The sequence below is a fragment of the Atractosteus spatula genome, chromosome 11 (genome assembly GCF_055471065.1).
Source record: "Atractosteus spatula isolate fAtrSpa1 chromosome 11, fAtrSpa1.hap1, whole genome shotgun sequence".
Taxonomy (NCBI): Eukaryota; Metazoa; Chordata; class Actinopteri; order Semionotiformes; family Lepisosteidae; genus Atractosteus; species Atractosteus spatula.
In genome coordinates this window covers 35,290,707-35,308,160 of record NC_142716.1, presented here as the reverse complement: position 1 = coordinate 35,308,160, position 17,454 = coordinate 35,290,707, and the positions used below count along the sequence as shown (strand labels likewise).

At 35.8% G+C, this 17,454-nt stretch overlaps 1 protein-coding gene across 3 annotated transcripts in view; it reads left to right on the top strand.

Annotated features, from left to right (window-relative positions):
• The window catches only part of spata20 (spermatogenesis associated 20), a 127,524-nt gene that overhangs the window by 80,537 nt on the left and 29,533 nt on the right, over positions 1-17,454 (top strand). The window contains exon 17 of one of the 3 annotated variants that reach the window (XM_088927832.1): positions 7,163-7,183. The exons of the other annotated variants lie outside the window; for them this stretch is intronic. Within the exon in view, the coding sequence (XP_088783958.1) occupies positions 7,163-7,183 (21 nt within the window). The remainder of the gene's footprint in view (positions 1-7,162; positions 7,184-17,454) is intronic. 3 annotated transcript variants of the gene reach the window in all.

Here is a 17,454-nt window from a genome sequence, read left to right as displayed (position 1 = left end):
AATATGTTGAAAATTTTATCACCTGAAGCATGAAGGCAGATTTGTATTGCATTTTCTAGTCTTGGTACTGTATCTTCATTAGAATTGAGGGACAGATGAATTCCAAATCACATTGAGGTATTTTATCCAAAACCTGGTTCCCTTTTCCAAGAAGCTCAAACGTGGTTGCAAAAGAAGTTTATAGGATCCAGATGATACAAAACTCAAAAGCTACTGTCAAATGTTTAAGGGCACAAACAATCAACAAACTTGTTTGACTATTATAATCTTGAGACTGCAATCCAAAAGAATGATTGTATGGACTATGAAGAAGGCAGTTCACATGCACAAGTCATGTAATTTTTAGACGTTCTGCATGGAGTTGTCAGAAATCCCTACTAGGTTTAAACCTATTCAAAGATACAGAAAGTACCTTATCTATGTTATCAAAGCCAAAGGAGGATGAATAATTTTAAACATCATAAATCTGGAAAAATACGAAATATGGACATCAGACAGATTTTTAGAACCAAAGAGACAATGTCTAGAACAATCTTTGCTATTAACCCAAGCACAGCTCAGGATGAATAGCCTCTGATCCTTGTATGTGCTGTGATGAATTTCTGAACAATAAATGTCTTTATGATATGACGGATAAAGGGCAACAATATACAAGTAAGTAATGAGAAACTGTCTTTTTTCATCCACTTTGGAGGTTTTCTATAAGCATAGTACTGATGAGAATTAGATGTGCACATCGAGGACTATCTGCAGTGCAGTACAGGTCTGCTCAGTAAATTGTTTGCTTAATTGATTTGGGCAAGACAAAGTGTATACTAAATTACAGTGTTGATTGCCAACCCAGGCAGCCTGCTAAAAAATAGATGCATTCCCTCTATCAGGCTATTTATAGTGACATAATCCCAGGAAGACATTCACAAGAGTAAATAACTATTTTTAGAGAGTGAATCAAACTCCCTGTCCATATCACATTTTGAGCTTTGAGGTTGTCAGAATCCTTTTTATATATTTATGTGTACTTGTGTCTATCTTGAATGAATGGAAACCTTTTGAGATTAAGGCAAATGACAGAAATGTGTCTCTTGAAAGTTATCAAAAAGATTGTCAGCTTTACTTTTAGATAAAAAGGAAAAAAAAACAATCTGTCATAGAAAGTTAGTTTTTCTGCTTACATAACAAGTTTTCTTTTCGAATTAGCAGGATCTAAAAGAGTCATCATTTCTAATTATGGTATCAACCTGACAGCTAACCTACAACGGGGAAGTTGTTTTCAAACCCCCTGCAAGCCCTCCCCCACAGACCCCCACTTGCTACTGTAGGGTACCCCCCAAGTGGGTTCTATCTTGCTACCATAGCAACACACTGTAGTAGAACTAATGGGAATCCCAGTTTTCAAATTGGAATGCCTGTATTAATGGACTTCAGGGCTGAGTGAAGGCTACTCTTGCACACTCTCACACATAGTGCTTGCACAAGTCTTTTAATGTGCAAAACATGAGATAAAGCTGGACTGATGAAAGTCCCTTCTTGTTTTAGTTTTATGTGGACAAATAAGAGATATGAATCTTCTTATGAATTGCATAATAAAAGAAGGTCAAATTGTCTAATAATATAGTGTATTTGTTATATATACTGTACAGCTAGCAATACTCACAGAAATAAATCATTTGAGATCTTTTTCATGTCTTCATTTTTATTTCTTCAAAGTAAACTCTGCATAAAAAAAGCTTTTAGCCTTTTAGTAGGGCAACATCTGTAACTTTAAAGTAAACAAGCACCATGACTTTTAAATACAAGAAATAAACGGCATACTAAAAGGTTGATTGACTAAGCAAAGTCTTACACAATTCTGTAATTCTACCCCAGTTAAAGAAGAATTTAGTCAGCCCAGGAAACAATCTTTCCAAATGTACAGAGTGATAAAGTTTTGCTCTGTCTTATGCGCTTTCTTGCCATAGTTATGTAACCGTCTTAAGTGCTCAGTGTGTTCCCTCTCACTTTTTTATTCAAACCTCACCAGGTGCAATTATATATCATAGACCTGTACAAAATAGAGTAAATGGTCAGATAGGGTCGATATAATTAATGGTCAATCATGAGGATCTGTTTTAGGACCACTGTTTGTCTGAATTTATATCAATGATCTAGATTATTGTATAATGGGTGAATTAGTCACAAGATTATTCTAAACAAAGATAATATACCAACACTGTTGAAACTACAAATGAAACTAAAAGTTACTTAGACCAAATGGGAAAGCAAGTGGCAGATGACAAACAAGTGCAAGCTGTTGCAAGGAGATAGCAAAATTATAAACTGCCAATATATGGAAAACAATGAGTTTGAAGAGGCTTCTTATGAGAAAAACTTACATGTTTATATAAACACATTATTTTCATTTTCCAGGCAATATAGGAAAACAGTAAATAGGTTAAAAAACGTTTGAATATAGAGGTAAAAAAATAATTTAAATGAGGATATACTATAAGATTTTAAATAGAATACTTTGCACAATTTGGATTCAACAAAACAGGAGAAATTGCTCTGGAATCAGTTCAGAGAAGGACTATTTGATACATTAGTGGGCTCAAATGAATGTATTGCATTGACAGGCTAAATTTATTTGATCTTTTTAGTCTTGAACAGAGTAAACTACCTTAATCAAGAATGCAAAATCTGCATGGACATCCAACAAAGAAAAACAAAACACACAAGTGGAAGTTAAGGGGAAGTTCTAAGGAAAAACTGAAAACAGCACTGTGTATAAATAGAAATGTGAACTTCTTTACACAAAGGGTTGTGATGGCATGGGATCCTTGGTTCTATTAGCTACCAATTAGTTAGGAGGTGGAATGGCCTCCTCTCCTTTGTAACTGTTCTTATATCCTATGTAGTTACAGTGTGGGAAACTGAGGGAGGGAGAAGGTCTATGGTAATTAGAATTGGGTGCCACTGGGGAATGCATAAGCAACTCAGCAGTAGCAGTACCGGTCTGCATTTTGAAAGGAAGTAGAGCTTTCAATTCTGTTATTTTAAGCACACTGAATTGCATTAGGTACGGCATTGATTTAGACCACCACCAGGCAGCCTTCAATTACTACTGAAATTTCCTGCTGTATTTGAGTGTGGTGTTCTGTCTTCACTGTGAATAAAAAGCAGGTTTCAATAGCTAGTATATACAGTATAACCCTGTGTCAAGATTTTGTTTTTAACCTGCTTCTCTGAACAACAAGATTACAGCACTGTCATTTTTGGTGTGAGCATTTTGTTAAGAAGCTATTCTTGGACACATTAAAAGACACTGACCCCATCTTAGTTTGTGGTGAACAAAACTTCACTGTTTAAATTGCATATCCTTGTTTGGTGTGACATGAGCAGCAGCTGCAGTACGTACTGTATTGTATTTTAGGAATCATTTTTAAATTGTGTTTTTTTATAAACACACAGGTGATTGGACATCTTAAAACACGTCTTTGTCCAATATGTTTGCTGTATTACAAAAAAATGTTTGAAAGTTTTAATGCCAAGGCAGCTTCATCTGAGATTTGAAAATCTGAATTTTTTTAAATCAAGTTATCACCTATGTATTTATAGAAACTATAACACACTTAATGCAGGAGTGCAGTTGTTAAGACAGTTTTGAAAATAATGCTGCACCGACTTTATTCCCGAAGACCTGCAAAATAAGAGATCCCATTGATGTTTTCATCCTGACTCTCAATATCCCCCTTGTGCTTTCTGCTACTGTTTTGGATTCCTCTGTATCCATCAGTGAATTTCCTTGAAAATAACCTGCTGAATGTGATTAATAATTCTTTTGATCTTACAACACAATTTACTGGAGCTGTAGAGTTCACAGCATTTTGCCAATTCAGGTCACAGATGTGACTTTGTTTTTTCTTGGAAGGAATGTGCATAGTCACCCATGTGTACTCATTAAAGACTTTTTAAGATGATTAAAGTGAAACATGGGGATCACACTGGTGATCTTTATCAGCTGTGATTGGCAGAAGAGAAGCTTTTGTTCCTTTCCCAAATCCCCCGTGCTTCCTGAAAGCTTGTTGAATATGACTTTGCATATTTCAGAATAGACTGCTCTTCTTTAACTTGCAAGAAGTTTAAATGGGTAGAAATTTTGTAGAAATATTTTATTCCAAGAGGTTTTTTAATTTGTTTTTTCAATCTGAATTTAGGGTTATTAATTATTAGTGGACAACAAGAGAGAGGAAAGATGTTCAATTGTGTAGTGGGTAATAAAACAGAGATAGACTTATAAGAAGATGCAGAACAAAATGGTCAATCATTGAATATAACAATCTAGAATCCTTCCAGGGATGGCTAGACAAGAACTGGAATTTGAGTGGCTGCTACCATTTGTACAAGGAAGACAGATCCAGACAATGGTTTGTTAGCATGTCCTGTAGTCTTCCACTTTTGTCCATTTTTCTGGACAATCATGTTATGTATTGAAGGTAGCTACCATTTCATAAGTTCAGTCAAAGTCTAACAATGATGAAGCAAGCCAACAAATATAAAGCGATATCTAATGTAATACTTTGTAGTTAACTCATCTGGCAGAGGAAGCGGCTGAAAAAGCACTGTCACAAACCCCATAAGTAACCAGGGATAACCAGGATGAGCCAGGGAGAAAATGCTGCAATGCTGAAGCTGGGATGAAGGGAAGAGTGCTAGAAAAGATGTGCAGTGCAGAGTGTATCCAGGAACCATTTATACATGGGGAAGTGGAAGTGTGATATTAGAATGTGACATCCTCTCAAATATCTGTTAAATAACACCATTCCTGAAGTTCAGTCAAATTCTAATAACAATGAAACAAACTGATGGATATAAAGGAATACCATATTTGATACTGTGGCATTAACTTGCTTGGCTGAGTCCAGATTGCTCCTGTGAGATCATTGAGAACAAGGATAAGGGAAAGGGGAGAGACAAAACAGCACATATAGGCCGGGGCAATACTTATTTTTTAATTGGGAATTACAAATTATTTTAATATTTGGCTATTTCATTGCTACTTTATAGCTTTATACAGTAGCTATGGCCCTGGACTCATACAGAGAATGGTATATACAATTCTCGTCATAAATGGTATGCATCAACACATACTGTACCTTCATGGTGTCACTTGCATATTCGACAACGTGAATGAAAGGGATACTTCATATAGAGATTATAAATTATTCTCACCTGTTAGTAATGTTTGTGTCATTGTAATCACCCTACACACAAAGCTGTCTAGGCTAAGCTCTGTCTCAGGTTTACACAGATAAGAGCAACTATACCATTGTCTACTTTCTGTCACTGCTGATTGCTTCACCAAGCTCTTTGACAATAATAGCTTCACATGTAATCCTGAAGGAGATCTGCAACAGCTCTCTTCCAAATCATTTGGGTACTGTTGAACTACTGCAGCTGGATTGTTTTGCTTTGTTTTATTTTGTTTTATTCTTTTAAAAATATTGACCTTAAAATCGTGTCCTTGTGTTGTGTTTGTTTCTCTCCTACCTCTGTCCTGACAGTGTCTTTTACAAACATCAGTGCTGCCACAACCCACCAAAAGAATCCCCAAAACACTGGCACAGATTTCAAACATGACACTATGAGCTAGAAGGCTCGGCTGCAAAGTTTAGCAGGAACTAAGAACAATATGCATAGCGTGGAATGAAAAACATGTATGACACTGGTTGGAGCTTGTTTGAGTGAGTAGATATACAGTATTTTGGAGGAAGTGAATGAGATATACTGTATGTATGATGTGGGTGATGGAAAACAAGTCAGTGAACAGGTGACACTACTAGAAGCTAGCAGCAGTACCAGAGTAGATGGCTTGAGATTAAAACTCTTTGGGGTGCAACAGAAGATGGCAAGCAAGAAAAGAGCTACCACTTGCAGAAATGTGACACTTCCTAAAAAAAAAGGTTGAGGGCTGATAGCAAATGACAGAGGGAGTAAAGGGGTGGAAAACCCATCACCATTGCAGCCTGGACTGTGGGCTTCAGGAACTTTGAGGGTTGCGAATGAGGAGGCCCAGATCCACTGCAGACTGACACAGTGCACCCATGGGATGGAGCAAGCGTCTGAGTCCAGAGGGCTTCTGTGAGAACATTGAGAAGGATAAGGAAAGGGGAGAGACAAAACAGTAAATATTGGCTGGGGCCATAGGCACGTTGGGTTGGCCATAAATGGAGAGAAGAAAAGCGGAAAGAGGAAGAATGAATGGGATTAGGAAAAGCAAGAAGGTAAGGTGTAGTTGTTTGGAGTTTCATGGAGATTTAAAGAAAAGTGGAGATGACTTGGCAGCAGCAGAGACTTTTGCTTGCTATGGAGAGTTTGAGGAAGAGACTGCTGGCTTGCAGAAGATGAGCAATAAAGGTATTGCCTTCCTCTGATATGACCTAGAAATACAGCAGAGAGCTAGAAAAAGATGTGCACAGTGCTGTGTTTTGCCAGGGAGTATTTATACATAAGGGAGCAGAAATGAAACATTAGAATTTGCCTTTCTCTCAAACCTCTGTTAAGTAACACCATTTCACAGTGAAATGTTGTCACCTCTAATCCATTTACTTTAGAGGCATTATCTGATTGCAACATTGTTATTATGTACCTTTTGACTATGATAAATTATGTCTACATACAGTAGGACATGGCATCTGGAACACTCCATTAAGTGTGCAGAGTATTCATACTTGTACTTTGTAAATAGCCAAAACCACAACCACTTTATAGTTAGTAAGAATAAACATTGCTTACTTAAATCTTTGTCGTACAGTATGTAAACATTAACTCCCTTTTGAAAAGAAAATGTCACAGTAGATCATACTGTATATCAGAGTCATTCTTCTGCTGGACTGGCCTGTTTTTCGGGGGCCCCCTTTCTTGGAAAGAGGCCCCTCTAGATTACAATTTGCACATACAGTACATATTATCAGCTTCCCATTACTATTTAGAAATAACGTCAATACACCTCAAGTAGCCTTTTATAAGTGTTAAGCTAGAAAATGTTGCTTGTCTACATACACTATGATCTGACATATTCAAAACCAAATTGAATACAAATGCATTATTACAGTGACTTGGTCTGGCATGCCTCTGTTTTAAGATAATTTATCCTGCTCTTCTTTTTTATGCTTCCTTTTTTCAGCACCCAAAAAGAACTAACTAGGTGAGAACCTCCAAAGATGTAGTGCATTTGCCGGTTGCAACTACGGTACATGATTTAAATTTTAAACCATTGCATCATACTGTAGTTTGCAATCCAGGTCAAAGTTCACTTGTAATGTTTCATTACATGTTCGATGTTAATAAAATTGATCATCACAATATTTAGTACTTTCTGAAATTAAAAAAGTGCATTCGGTGTATACGCACTAGACGTACATTCACAACTAATAATATTATAATTTATAACTAACACACTTTAACAGCCTATATTAGCACAGCAGCAACAAAAAGGGCCACTGGAGAGAGTTTTTGACTCATATTTGAATGTCCCGACTAAAAAAAATAAGTTATGATGCACATTGAGGTGGCCCCCTGGTGGCCTTGGGCCCTAGGAGTCTCCACATTCCCTTAAGCCAAGGGCTGGCCTTGCTCCCATGGCTGATAAATCATTCAATCCCTTTGCAAGATTATTTGCATAACATAATACAGAGGATTAGGCCAAGCACATTTCACTTTTCTCTCTTTTCTTTGCAGTTAATACTTAAATTTTCCTTGTACATAAATACAAATCAGAACCTAAGAAAAAAGACAAATGAAAATAGACCATTTAGCCCATCATGGACGTTTGGTAGTTTAGAAATTTCTTAAAAGATTCTGGGTCTCGTGGCTGGCTGGAAAGACTGTTTCAATTACCCACAATTCTTTATGCAAATTACTGTTTTCTATTGATTTTTAAACAGTTTCCCTGGTTGACCGTATCTTAACTCTTTAGGATTTTACATATTGGGTCAATTCTTCTCTCAATTTCTTTTTTTTAGATAAGATATTAAGCTCTCTTATTCTGTCTATGTATCGTATGGCAATCCCCTGAGACCATTAATCATTTTTTTTACTTTAACCTCTTTCTAAGGTTATAATATTCTTTTTACTGGTAGGCCTAGTTAGCTATGGGTACCAAAACTGAAAACAATAAATTTAGTGATGTCTTACTAATGTACTGTAAACCTCAAGCATTATGTCTTGAATTTGAATTCCACACTTTCTGTTACTCTGTGTACCCAAGCATTCTGTTTTTTGTACTTTTTAATTAATGGAATTATAACAGAAATTCTAATAGATATTAATGTGAATGGTTAGATCCTGCTTTCAAACACTTCCACTTGATTAAGTACTCTTGCACCTGGGACTTTCTATAGTGCATCTTTCTCATACCCAATCTACACCCCTACAGCAAAATCCTTGGTCAATCCTCGTAATACTGAGAGCAATCTTGCTCTTCTGGCACACATACTGTACAATATGTATATGTGCTGTATGTTCATACTACTAGATCATGGAACACTTTACACTCAATGATAAATATTCCCCATATTTTTGTGTTTACCCCTTTGTTTTTATCATCTTTGAATTCAACTGTTTGCTAACCATATCAGAATTTAAGTTAATATACTATTAATGTATCAAGATGACCAAGTGGCCTAAAATAGAGGCCTTTTGTATATCACTGCTTACATCCTGTGTGCTCAATTATCAGCTGTGTCCCGTAAAATGTTGTTTGTTTCCTTTTTGTTATCAAGTTCTCAGGCCATGTGTATATACTGTATTACTTTGTATTCCTAAAGCTTTAAATTTGAGAATCAACCTTTTAAAGTGTTCTAATGAAAAGTTTTTTTTATTATCTACTGTGCTTGTTGCTTTATATAAGAACCCTAACAAGTTAGTTAAGCAAGACCTCCCATTTCTTATTCAATGTTGTCTGTCTTTTAAAGTGACATTTTAAGAAATAAAATGTCCTATCCAGGGTCTGAAAAATAACACCATTCATTGCCTTGAGTATGTTTGAGAAAACACCATCAGGATCTGGGGATGCTTGTTTTTGAAGCCAACCTAACCCCTGTTGAACCTCATGATTTGCTATGTTAAAATTATCCAATTTATGGCATCCTGCTTACAATATGTTTACCATTTTGTATTATTGAGCCCCTATAATTTCTTAAACTATGTACTCCCTCCTTTACAGTTCATTTTATGTTGTAGCACAAGGAAAAAAAACACAAATGGGGTATGTGGTATTGTAATACCTACACAGTTTAGTTGTCATTTTTTCAATGAACAGTTTCTACATAATACATTTCTAATATTCATGTGCTTTCTTAGTTTAAAAATGTTAAATAAAGAGTTTCAGAAATTCAATGAAGATTGCAGGTAATTAATTTAAGATACAGTAAACACAGCTAGTAATAATTCCTTTCATATCTTACTAATCCAGGTTTATTTGTTATTAATAGTTCAGTTCGTTAAAGCTAAACCCAACTCTTACATGTCATCATTTCAGAATAGATGCCTTTGTGGTACAGTAATAACAACAGAGGGATGAGGTTTGGATCAAGGAGCAGGCTAGGTGACGGCAGAATGAGCAAGAGACAGGCTGATTTTCATGACAAAATCCAATTACCAGTCCAAATGTCCATACATCAGTCTGTGGAGACAATCTCTTGCTGAAGCTTTAGCTTCAGTTTTTCCAGCCTTGAATATACAATGACAAGCTACGATATAAAAGAGGTGCCCTAGAGATGCCCTGCAATGTTTGCTGCCTTAGAACAGAACCCCCCAACTTCCCCAGGTTTTTTAAACAAGGCAGGTGAGGTAATGATGTTAGAGAAAATAATTGTTTTTTTCCTTCAGTATTTGGCGTTTTACTGGAGATGCTTGTGTTTGTTTTAACATGTCATATGGCATTGAGCTTTTCCCAATATCTAAGTAAATGCTGTCTTTAAATAAAACTTTGTCTCTCCTTTCTTTAAGTTAAAGTTTGTCATTGAAAAGGGTATGGGGGGATAGAGTTAATAGTATTGCCAGTTCCCACACAACTTATCACAGAATTGGTATGTAATTCATGCCAAAAAATGCATGGTTGTAAATTTTAAAAATTCTCTACTCTGTGAGTGGCAAAATTGGTTGGGCCCTGTAATCCAAACATCACTGATTTCAATATAGGCAATATCTTTAACCTATTATAAAAGGGTATCTCCAAGCAGTACTTGTAGAGTTGGGTGGGTTCAAGTCAGTCAGGTTATCCTGGTCTTAAAATGCACTGGTGACACCTGTGATCTTAAGAGTGTTATCAAAGTGAGTCACATTCATCCTCCCTACAGTGTGAAAATGCAGACGCTCTCATAGTGCTCTGTTTGAGGATGTGTGCACTGTCTTTATATCTATTCTAGTTAAGTCTGTTTGTGCGAGCATGGTTGATTAGGAATTTGCAGATAATGATTGGGCAATTTAAAAAGGAATATTAATCAGTGATTCAAAATTGAAATGATAGAAATCCTTCATTTGGAGCTTTAGCCTTTTTTGCAACCTTATTACCTAAATGAATGACAAAAATGTGTGACGCACCCAGGTGCGGAGTTTCATAGAATAGGAATTTTAATAGGATGGTCAAGGTAAAATATTAGGTAGCCATAAGGTAAAGTAAGTGCTACTTTATTTACAGTACAGGAAAATAAAACAGCAAATCGCCAAACAAAATCAAATCGGAGATCCCTTTTGACCTTCTTATTAGACCCTCTCCCCAACTAACCTACCAGGCAGCTAAGCTGCTTACTGGCTTAAAAAAATTCAGTCTCGCTATGAAATAATTTGAGTAGTTTAAATAAACCTTTTATCATTACCTCTATAATATATACCTGTATTAATATAGTCCCTAATTTAGTGTGAAACCATAGAGCTGTATTTAGTGAAGGAAAGACAGTCAAACATTGAGTATGCAATTCTGATCTCAATTGAAATTTTCTTCAGTTCAAACAAAAACAATTAATTTTTTAACTTCTGAAGCCTGACACATCCATCACATGAAACAGATATACACTCTCAAACTGGGAAAACTCAACCTGGGAAGATTCTCTCTTCAACCTGGAAATCCTCTAGTTTTATAGCCCTTTGGTTAATAATCCCTTGCTGCTTACTAAAACAGTAAATGATTGACAGGGAGAAAGGCAGCCATTGATCACCATTAAGTCTGCCTTTTTTTTCAGAATGATAAAATAAATGGTAGAGTGGCTCAGCAGCACATTGGGTCTCTCATAGAATTCCATAATGGTTAATTAATTATGGATTTGTGAATTAATTTATGCAAGAGAAAGACCTTTTAGCCACAAAACAGAGCACTCAATGAATAATAGCCCCTTAAGGATCTCTCTGCCTTGGTGACAACCACAGGCAGAGTCAGCCTGGGATAACAGAAGGCATGGGATGCACTAGTTCTCCACACATTAAGTACCATGACATCCAAATGTTTTTTCATTCAAATCCAATTATTTTGTCATCTGTTCATTTGTTTGGCTCAACCTGTTTTTGGACGAGCAGTGGATGTCGGCTTGCCTTCTCCACAGTGAGTGAAATCAGACGTACTGGAATTTAATTAATGCAGCCATTCATTTCTGAAGCAGGAACAATGTATAATTGAAATTGCTGTGATAAATCTTATTCATTTTATAGCTTTTCATTTTTTAAATTGCAATTTACTGCCTAGGACTGCCTAAAGAATTATCACTGTAGGATAAAGCAGAACATACTCATATTGGAAAACAGAACAAAGAAGCCATTTTTTTTACAAATATATAAATGTATCTTTCCCCTGTACTCTTCATGCGTTTCCAGGGCTTCACACTTCTATCCGATCTCAATTTAATTTTTAAGTCAGGTTGCAAAGCAAATTATTAACCCAGTCCCCTAACCAGGGTTTCTTAGTAATCGTCCTCCATGCTTTCTCTTCTTCATTCCATCTGAGGTCCTAATTGCTTCATTTTTCTTTGATCAAGCTAATAAAAACTTTATAAAGTCACACCTTTTGAGCAAATGTTAAGTGGCTTATAAAACTTTGCTGGCAACTTGAAATCTACAGCTCCTTCAGTGCTAACAACAAATATGACAATTGAGAGGGGGTATTTGGTTGTTTGGTTGCTAGAAGTGTGTCTCATTTAGAAAGAGCATATTTTTCACTCACCTGTTTCCATAAAGATAAGATCCCTGTGTGCAGTCTTGAGTCATGAAGACCTGGTGATCATGTTGAGATAGAAGTCAGCATTGTAAAGCATTTGGAAATCTCTTTCTAAATATTGAACTCCTCCCATAAAACATTATTTTTTTATTTCCCAAATATATTACCATTTTTCATCCATTATTATTTAATTTCTCTCCCACAATATAAAGTCTCCTTCCTCACTCTACCTCATGGACTGAGAGCTGACCCCTCTCTCAGCACACACATCTGTTAACCATTAAAAGACAATAAAACCTGGTGAGCCTGCAATTCTTCTCTCCCGTCCCTTGTTCCTCACTCAGACACAGCCAGGGCAAAAAAAGGAGGATTGCTGCAACCCAGCTGCCAAGAAAGAGTGACTTCCAACTCCCATAAGATTCTTACATAAAGTCTTGATGGACTGAACTTTTACTTTTCTGTGGGAGTGCGTGTATTAGCTAATCTAATTTATTGCTATTGTGCTTTTCACTGTACGCAAATTCATATTTTGCCGAGATTCCTCATTTGATTTAAAAAAAAATATTTGCCTGTCTTTAAAAATACAGAATTGGACTGTACTATACCTTATATGCTTAATGCCATCAATTACGGGATTAATAAAGTATTATCTATCTATCTAATGCTTAGGCTTAATGGTTTATGCTGCAGTAAGAGGATCAATTCCCAAGAATTTTTGAGAAAGAGGGGAGCTTGTATATTTTTATGTCTCCTGCAGTTCCTGTTCTTTGTTTATGGTTTTTGTTGTTATGGTGTTGTTTGTTTTAGAACTCATTACAATTCTTATATTTAAATTAGCCAGCTTGATATATTCAGAATAACTTTCTTTGTTACATTTTGCTCTTTACACTAGAAATTCGGGTCACCTCCAAAAGTGCCTTTATTGTCAGGATGACTGCTATTAATGTTATATCATGGAATATACCGAGTATGGATTCACCTATCAAATAAAAATCCATTGATTTTCAGCTCCATAAACGCATATACTGTATATTTCTGTAGCAATACACATGTTAGATCTGGTGATGGAGTGGGTTTCATTTAAAACTGGCTTCACTAGTTCTCTGAATAAGAATAGGGATGTACAGTACTTATTTTGACTGCATTTTGTTTCTGTGCAAAAAAATTGAACTATATAGAAATACAACTCTTCCCATTCTATGCCCCTAATTAAAAACGTTTACTTACTCCCTGTAATTACTTGATTCAATATTAATGTGAAAAGCTATACATTTTTTTTCTGTCTACTGGTTGTTAAATCTGCAATTAAAATTGAAATTGCATTTGATAACAATCATAAGATTTGGAATAAATACAGAAATTCAGTTTTTAGAGGACAGAGCTAAAACAATTAAAGAGTAGATTTCATATATTGTTTATCCATGACTGAATTCATGTACCATAGTAAGATGAAATGCTATTTTCAGGTTGTTAGGAGTAAGACTAAGCTTTGATGTATTCTTTGTATTCTACTCATGCAGTTAAAATTGAGAAAGATGATGACACCTGTAAAGATGAATGAAGTCTATTTAGCGGTTATTATAACCTCTATAAATCTGAATTACAATGTGTGAAATGTCTTGCTGATTTGAATCTTCCTAACCTAGGATAGGAAGATAGCAGAGAACTTGACACTGGGCTATCACTGTATGAATTCACATAGGGCACATTATGTGGTGTATTTAAGAAGGGTTTGATAAAATTCCCCATAAAATATTAATTCTCAAATTGCAGGCAGTAGGCATTCAGGAAGATGTGAGTGCTTGGATTGAGAATTGGTAATGAAGTAGAAAACAGAGGTTGCAGCTAAGGAGTGATAACTCAAATTGGGGTGATGTACAGTAATTTGTAGTGTACTACAGGGATCTCCACTAGTGTACAGTTAAGGTCACTACATTATAGAAAACAAAACCCATCCAGAGAAGAACATATGCTGCAGATACATTCCAGGGTTTAAGGAAAGGTCCTACACCGAGAGGTTGAAGGAACTACCAAACGGGTTGAATGGCCTCCTCACCTTTATAACCTTTCTTATGTTATTAACTAAAATCTACTGTTAAGTTAAAGAATGATAAAGCCGCTGGGTTATACAACATCCCACGGGAATAACTGTTGGACATTTCGGAAACACTTGGCCACAGATTCTAGACTCCAATAATTATGCAAGCAAAAGCAGTTCCTTCTGCAGAGATCTGAAAAACATTTTGATATTAAAAAAGGACAAAGGTCCACTTTTCTGTTCAAGCTAACAATAGTGATCTTAAGTACTGAAGTGCTTGTTATATGCTTCAGGCCCCACATTGGTAAATTAATACAGTTTGATGATGCACTTGAACATGTTTTATGAAACGGGATTAGTTTCTCAGAAAATTCAGTGTGTGCTCCATGTCATTCATTTGACTGATCCTCACCCTGGTAATTGTTCTGTGCTCTTTGGATGTGGTGAAGGCCTCTGATCAATGTGAATGGAATTAACTGTAATTGGATTTGGATCATTGTGGATTTGACCCTGGATTTATTAATAGACCCTGTATAATACTTCTGAATCCAGTTCTCACTATTATTACTTGATCTCAACCAAAATTTTAGAGAGCGGTAACAGACAGGGATGCACAGTATCTGTACTTCTGTGTGACATACAGTACCTGTAATATTTTCATTGTCTTCTGGAACCTCTGGAACCTTGTCAACTATGTCTTTCATGCTATCTCTCTGCTGATGATATTCTGTTATATACGATTTCAACATTTCAGAATATTTTTTTAATATTTTAACTTCATTTAATGCTATTCCCTCTGAACTCTGCCACCAAAAAAATACCCTGTGTCTGACAATATCATCTCCATTAACAAAAAATGCCTTTAGACATTGAGATAAAATAGTATGGATTTGTAAAATCAAAACCATGGTCCCTGCTTTCCTGACCAAGGGTCTGAGTGAGTTATCAGCATTTCTAGTTTTACTTTATTCTTTTTCTAGAATATATTTAATATTTGTTTATGACCTCATTAAATATAGTTCCTTGTTGTTTTAATGTTTTTTTATCTCTTTCAAATGTGAACTGCAAATCACAAAAAAATATGTACTCTGTGTGATAGAGTATAATTTAGTATAAATTAAAGTATAATTTTACCAAACTTATAAGATGGTTAAAGAAGATATATTTTTAAAATTTATCTACATATGACAAGCATTCAGATTCCGGGATTATTTGGGAAGCTCTTCTATGGAATCTGTCTCGTACAGCAATTACTTTTTGTGGGATGATTTGAGGCATACTGCATGTTTTGTGGAAGCTTTTGCATTGGGAAGTGGGTGGTGTACTTTCCTTGAATGATATGCATTTATTTATCCATCACAGCGTGTTACTGGTAGAAGTTTGAAACTCCTTTTTTGTTTTACACTTTTAATTTCAAAGCAGTGTGTCCCAGTTTATACTTGTGATGGGCTGCTCCTCTGGGGTGTGAACCTGATCTTGTGAATCTTTAGCTCTTATCCACCTGAGTACAGTTCAGTACAAATTGTCCCTGCTTTGCAGAAGGGAGCGCACCAATGCTTAATTAAGAAATGGGTCACCTGTAGCCTTTACATATCAGCAGTTACATAAGGAGGGAAGTAAACAAAGTTTTAAGAATTAATCCATCTGCATAACACATTCTGAAGTGTATTCAACGTTGCAGTGATAATAGCAGCAAGTTACTCATAATTCATACTGAATGTCAGTAACTAAATAAGAATAATTTTCTTTAAAAAAGGCACTTAAGTCATTAAGATTTTTTAACTAACAACAAACTTTAGTTTATAAATTGTTATAACATTTTGGTGCGTGTCTTGTAAATGCAGGTGACTTTTGTCATGGGGGAGACTGAGCCTATCCGGCAAGCAACAGGTGCAAGGCAGTATACACCCAGGACAGAAGCAGTCTGTTGCAGGGCACAGACAGACACAAACACATACACCAAGGCCAATTTTCCCAGAAGCCATCATGTGTTTGGAGCACTCACGTGAACACAGGGAGAACATATAAGCTCCACCCAGATATCAGCCCAGTGAAACATAGATGCTGTTATTACATTCTGTCTCCCTGATCATCCTTACCTGTCCCTTCTGCCAGCCATCACTGTAGAAGAGCTGCCATTAGCTTCTAAAGAGAACAACTCTGTTCTAAACAGACATACTGTATAAAGCATAACTGCTGTAAAAAATTATCCCATTTTCACTAATTTTGCACCTTGGACAATTTCATTTTAGCTCTTGTCTTATGTTTCTAGGTCAATATATAATATAGTATGTTTTTAAGAGGAGTATAAATGGAAGGATGTATGACTATGGCTTTATTGAATTGCCATTATTACAGCTGTCCATAAATCCCAGATTATGTGTTTTAGTGCACAAAATGTCTACCCTGCTTAGAATAAAGTTAAAGGTACCTGCTCTGATAAATGGACTGCAATTTGACTGAGGCAAGTAATTATGTTTAGAAGGGGAAAGTAGTAAAATGCATTATATTAACATAAAATTGAAGTTGAAGAGTGGATCTGATTACTATCATGGCATCTCCAGATCTATAATCTGATATTCTCAGTGAAACCGAGGATTTTTCTTCCCATTGGATTTTTTTTTCTTATATTCATTGTAAGACTTACAACTGAATCAAAAAAGGTTCTGCTGTGGATATTCAAATCTTTCTGTGAAGTGATAAAATGTAAAATGGAAACCATTCTAGGCCGTTTGTCATTTCTGTTATTTTTATGAAAGCATTTGCGTGAAGTCTTTTAGGTACAGGGCACAGCACTGACAGATTCCGCCTTTATACAGGTTACATGGTATTATTACCATGTAACCTGTTAACATGGCAGGTTAACATGGCAGAATTTACCTATGCTTGGCTACCATCAAGGAGATTTGTTACACACCCCTCATCTGTACCCTCTATTTTCTATTTAGTAACCAGTTCTCAATCTGAACGCTCACATTACCCTGAACGTCTATCGACAGCAATTAAAGAATTAGGTTTTTTATGGTGGACATGATCAAAAGCCTGAAAACCTAAGTAAAACATTTCATATGCCCAATGTGTATCCATTATACATACTGTAATGCATCACATTACACATATATCCATTATGCATATCTCTATAGTCAGGCAAGAAGTACCTTTTCTAAATCTATACTATTTCCTAGGATATATATTATCACCCTTTTTATAAATGCGTACTGCATTAGGAATT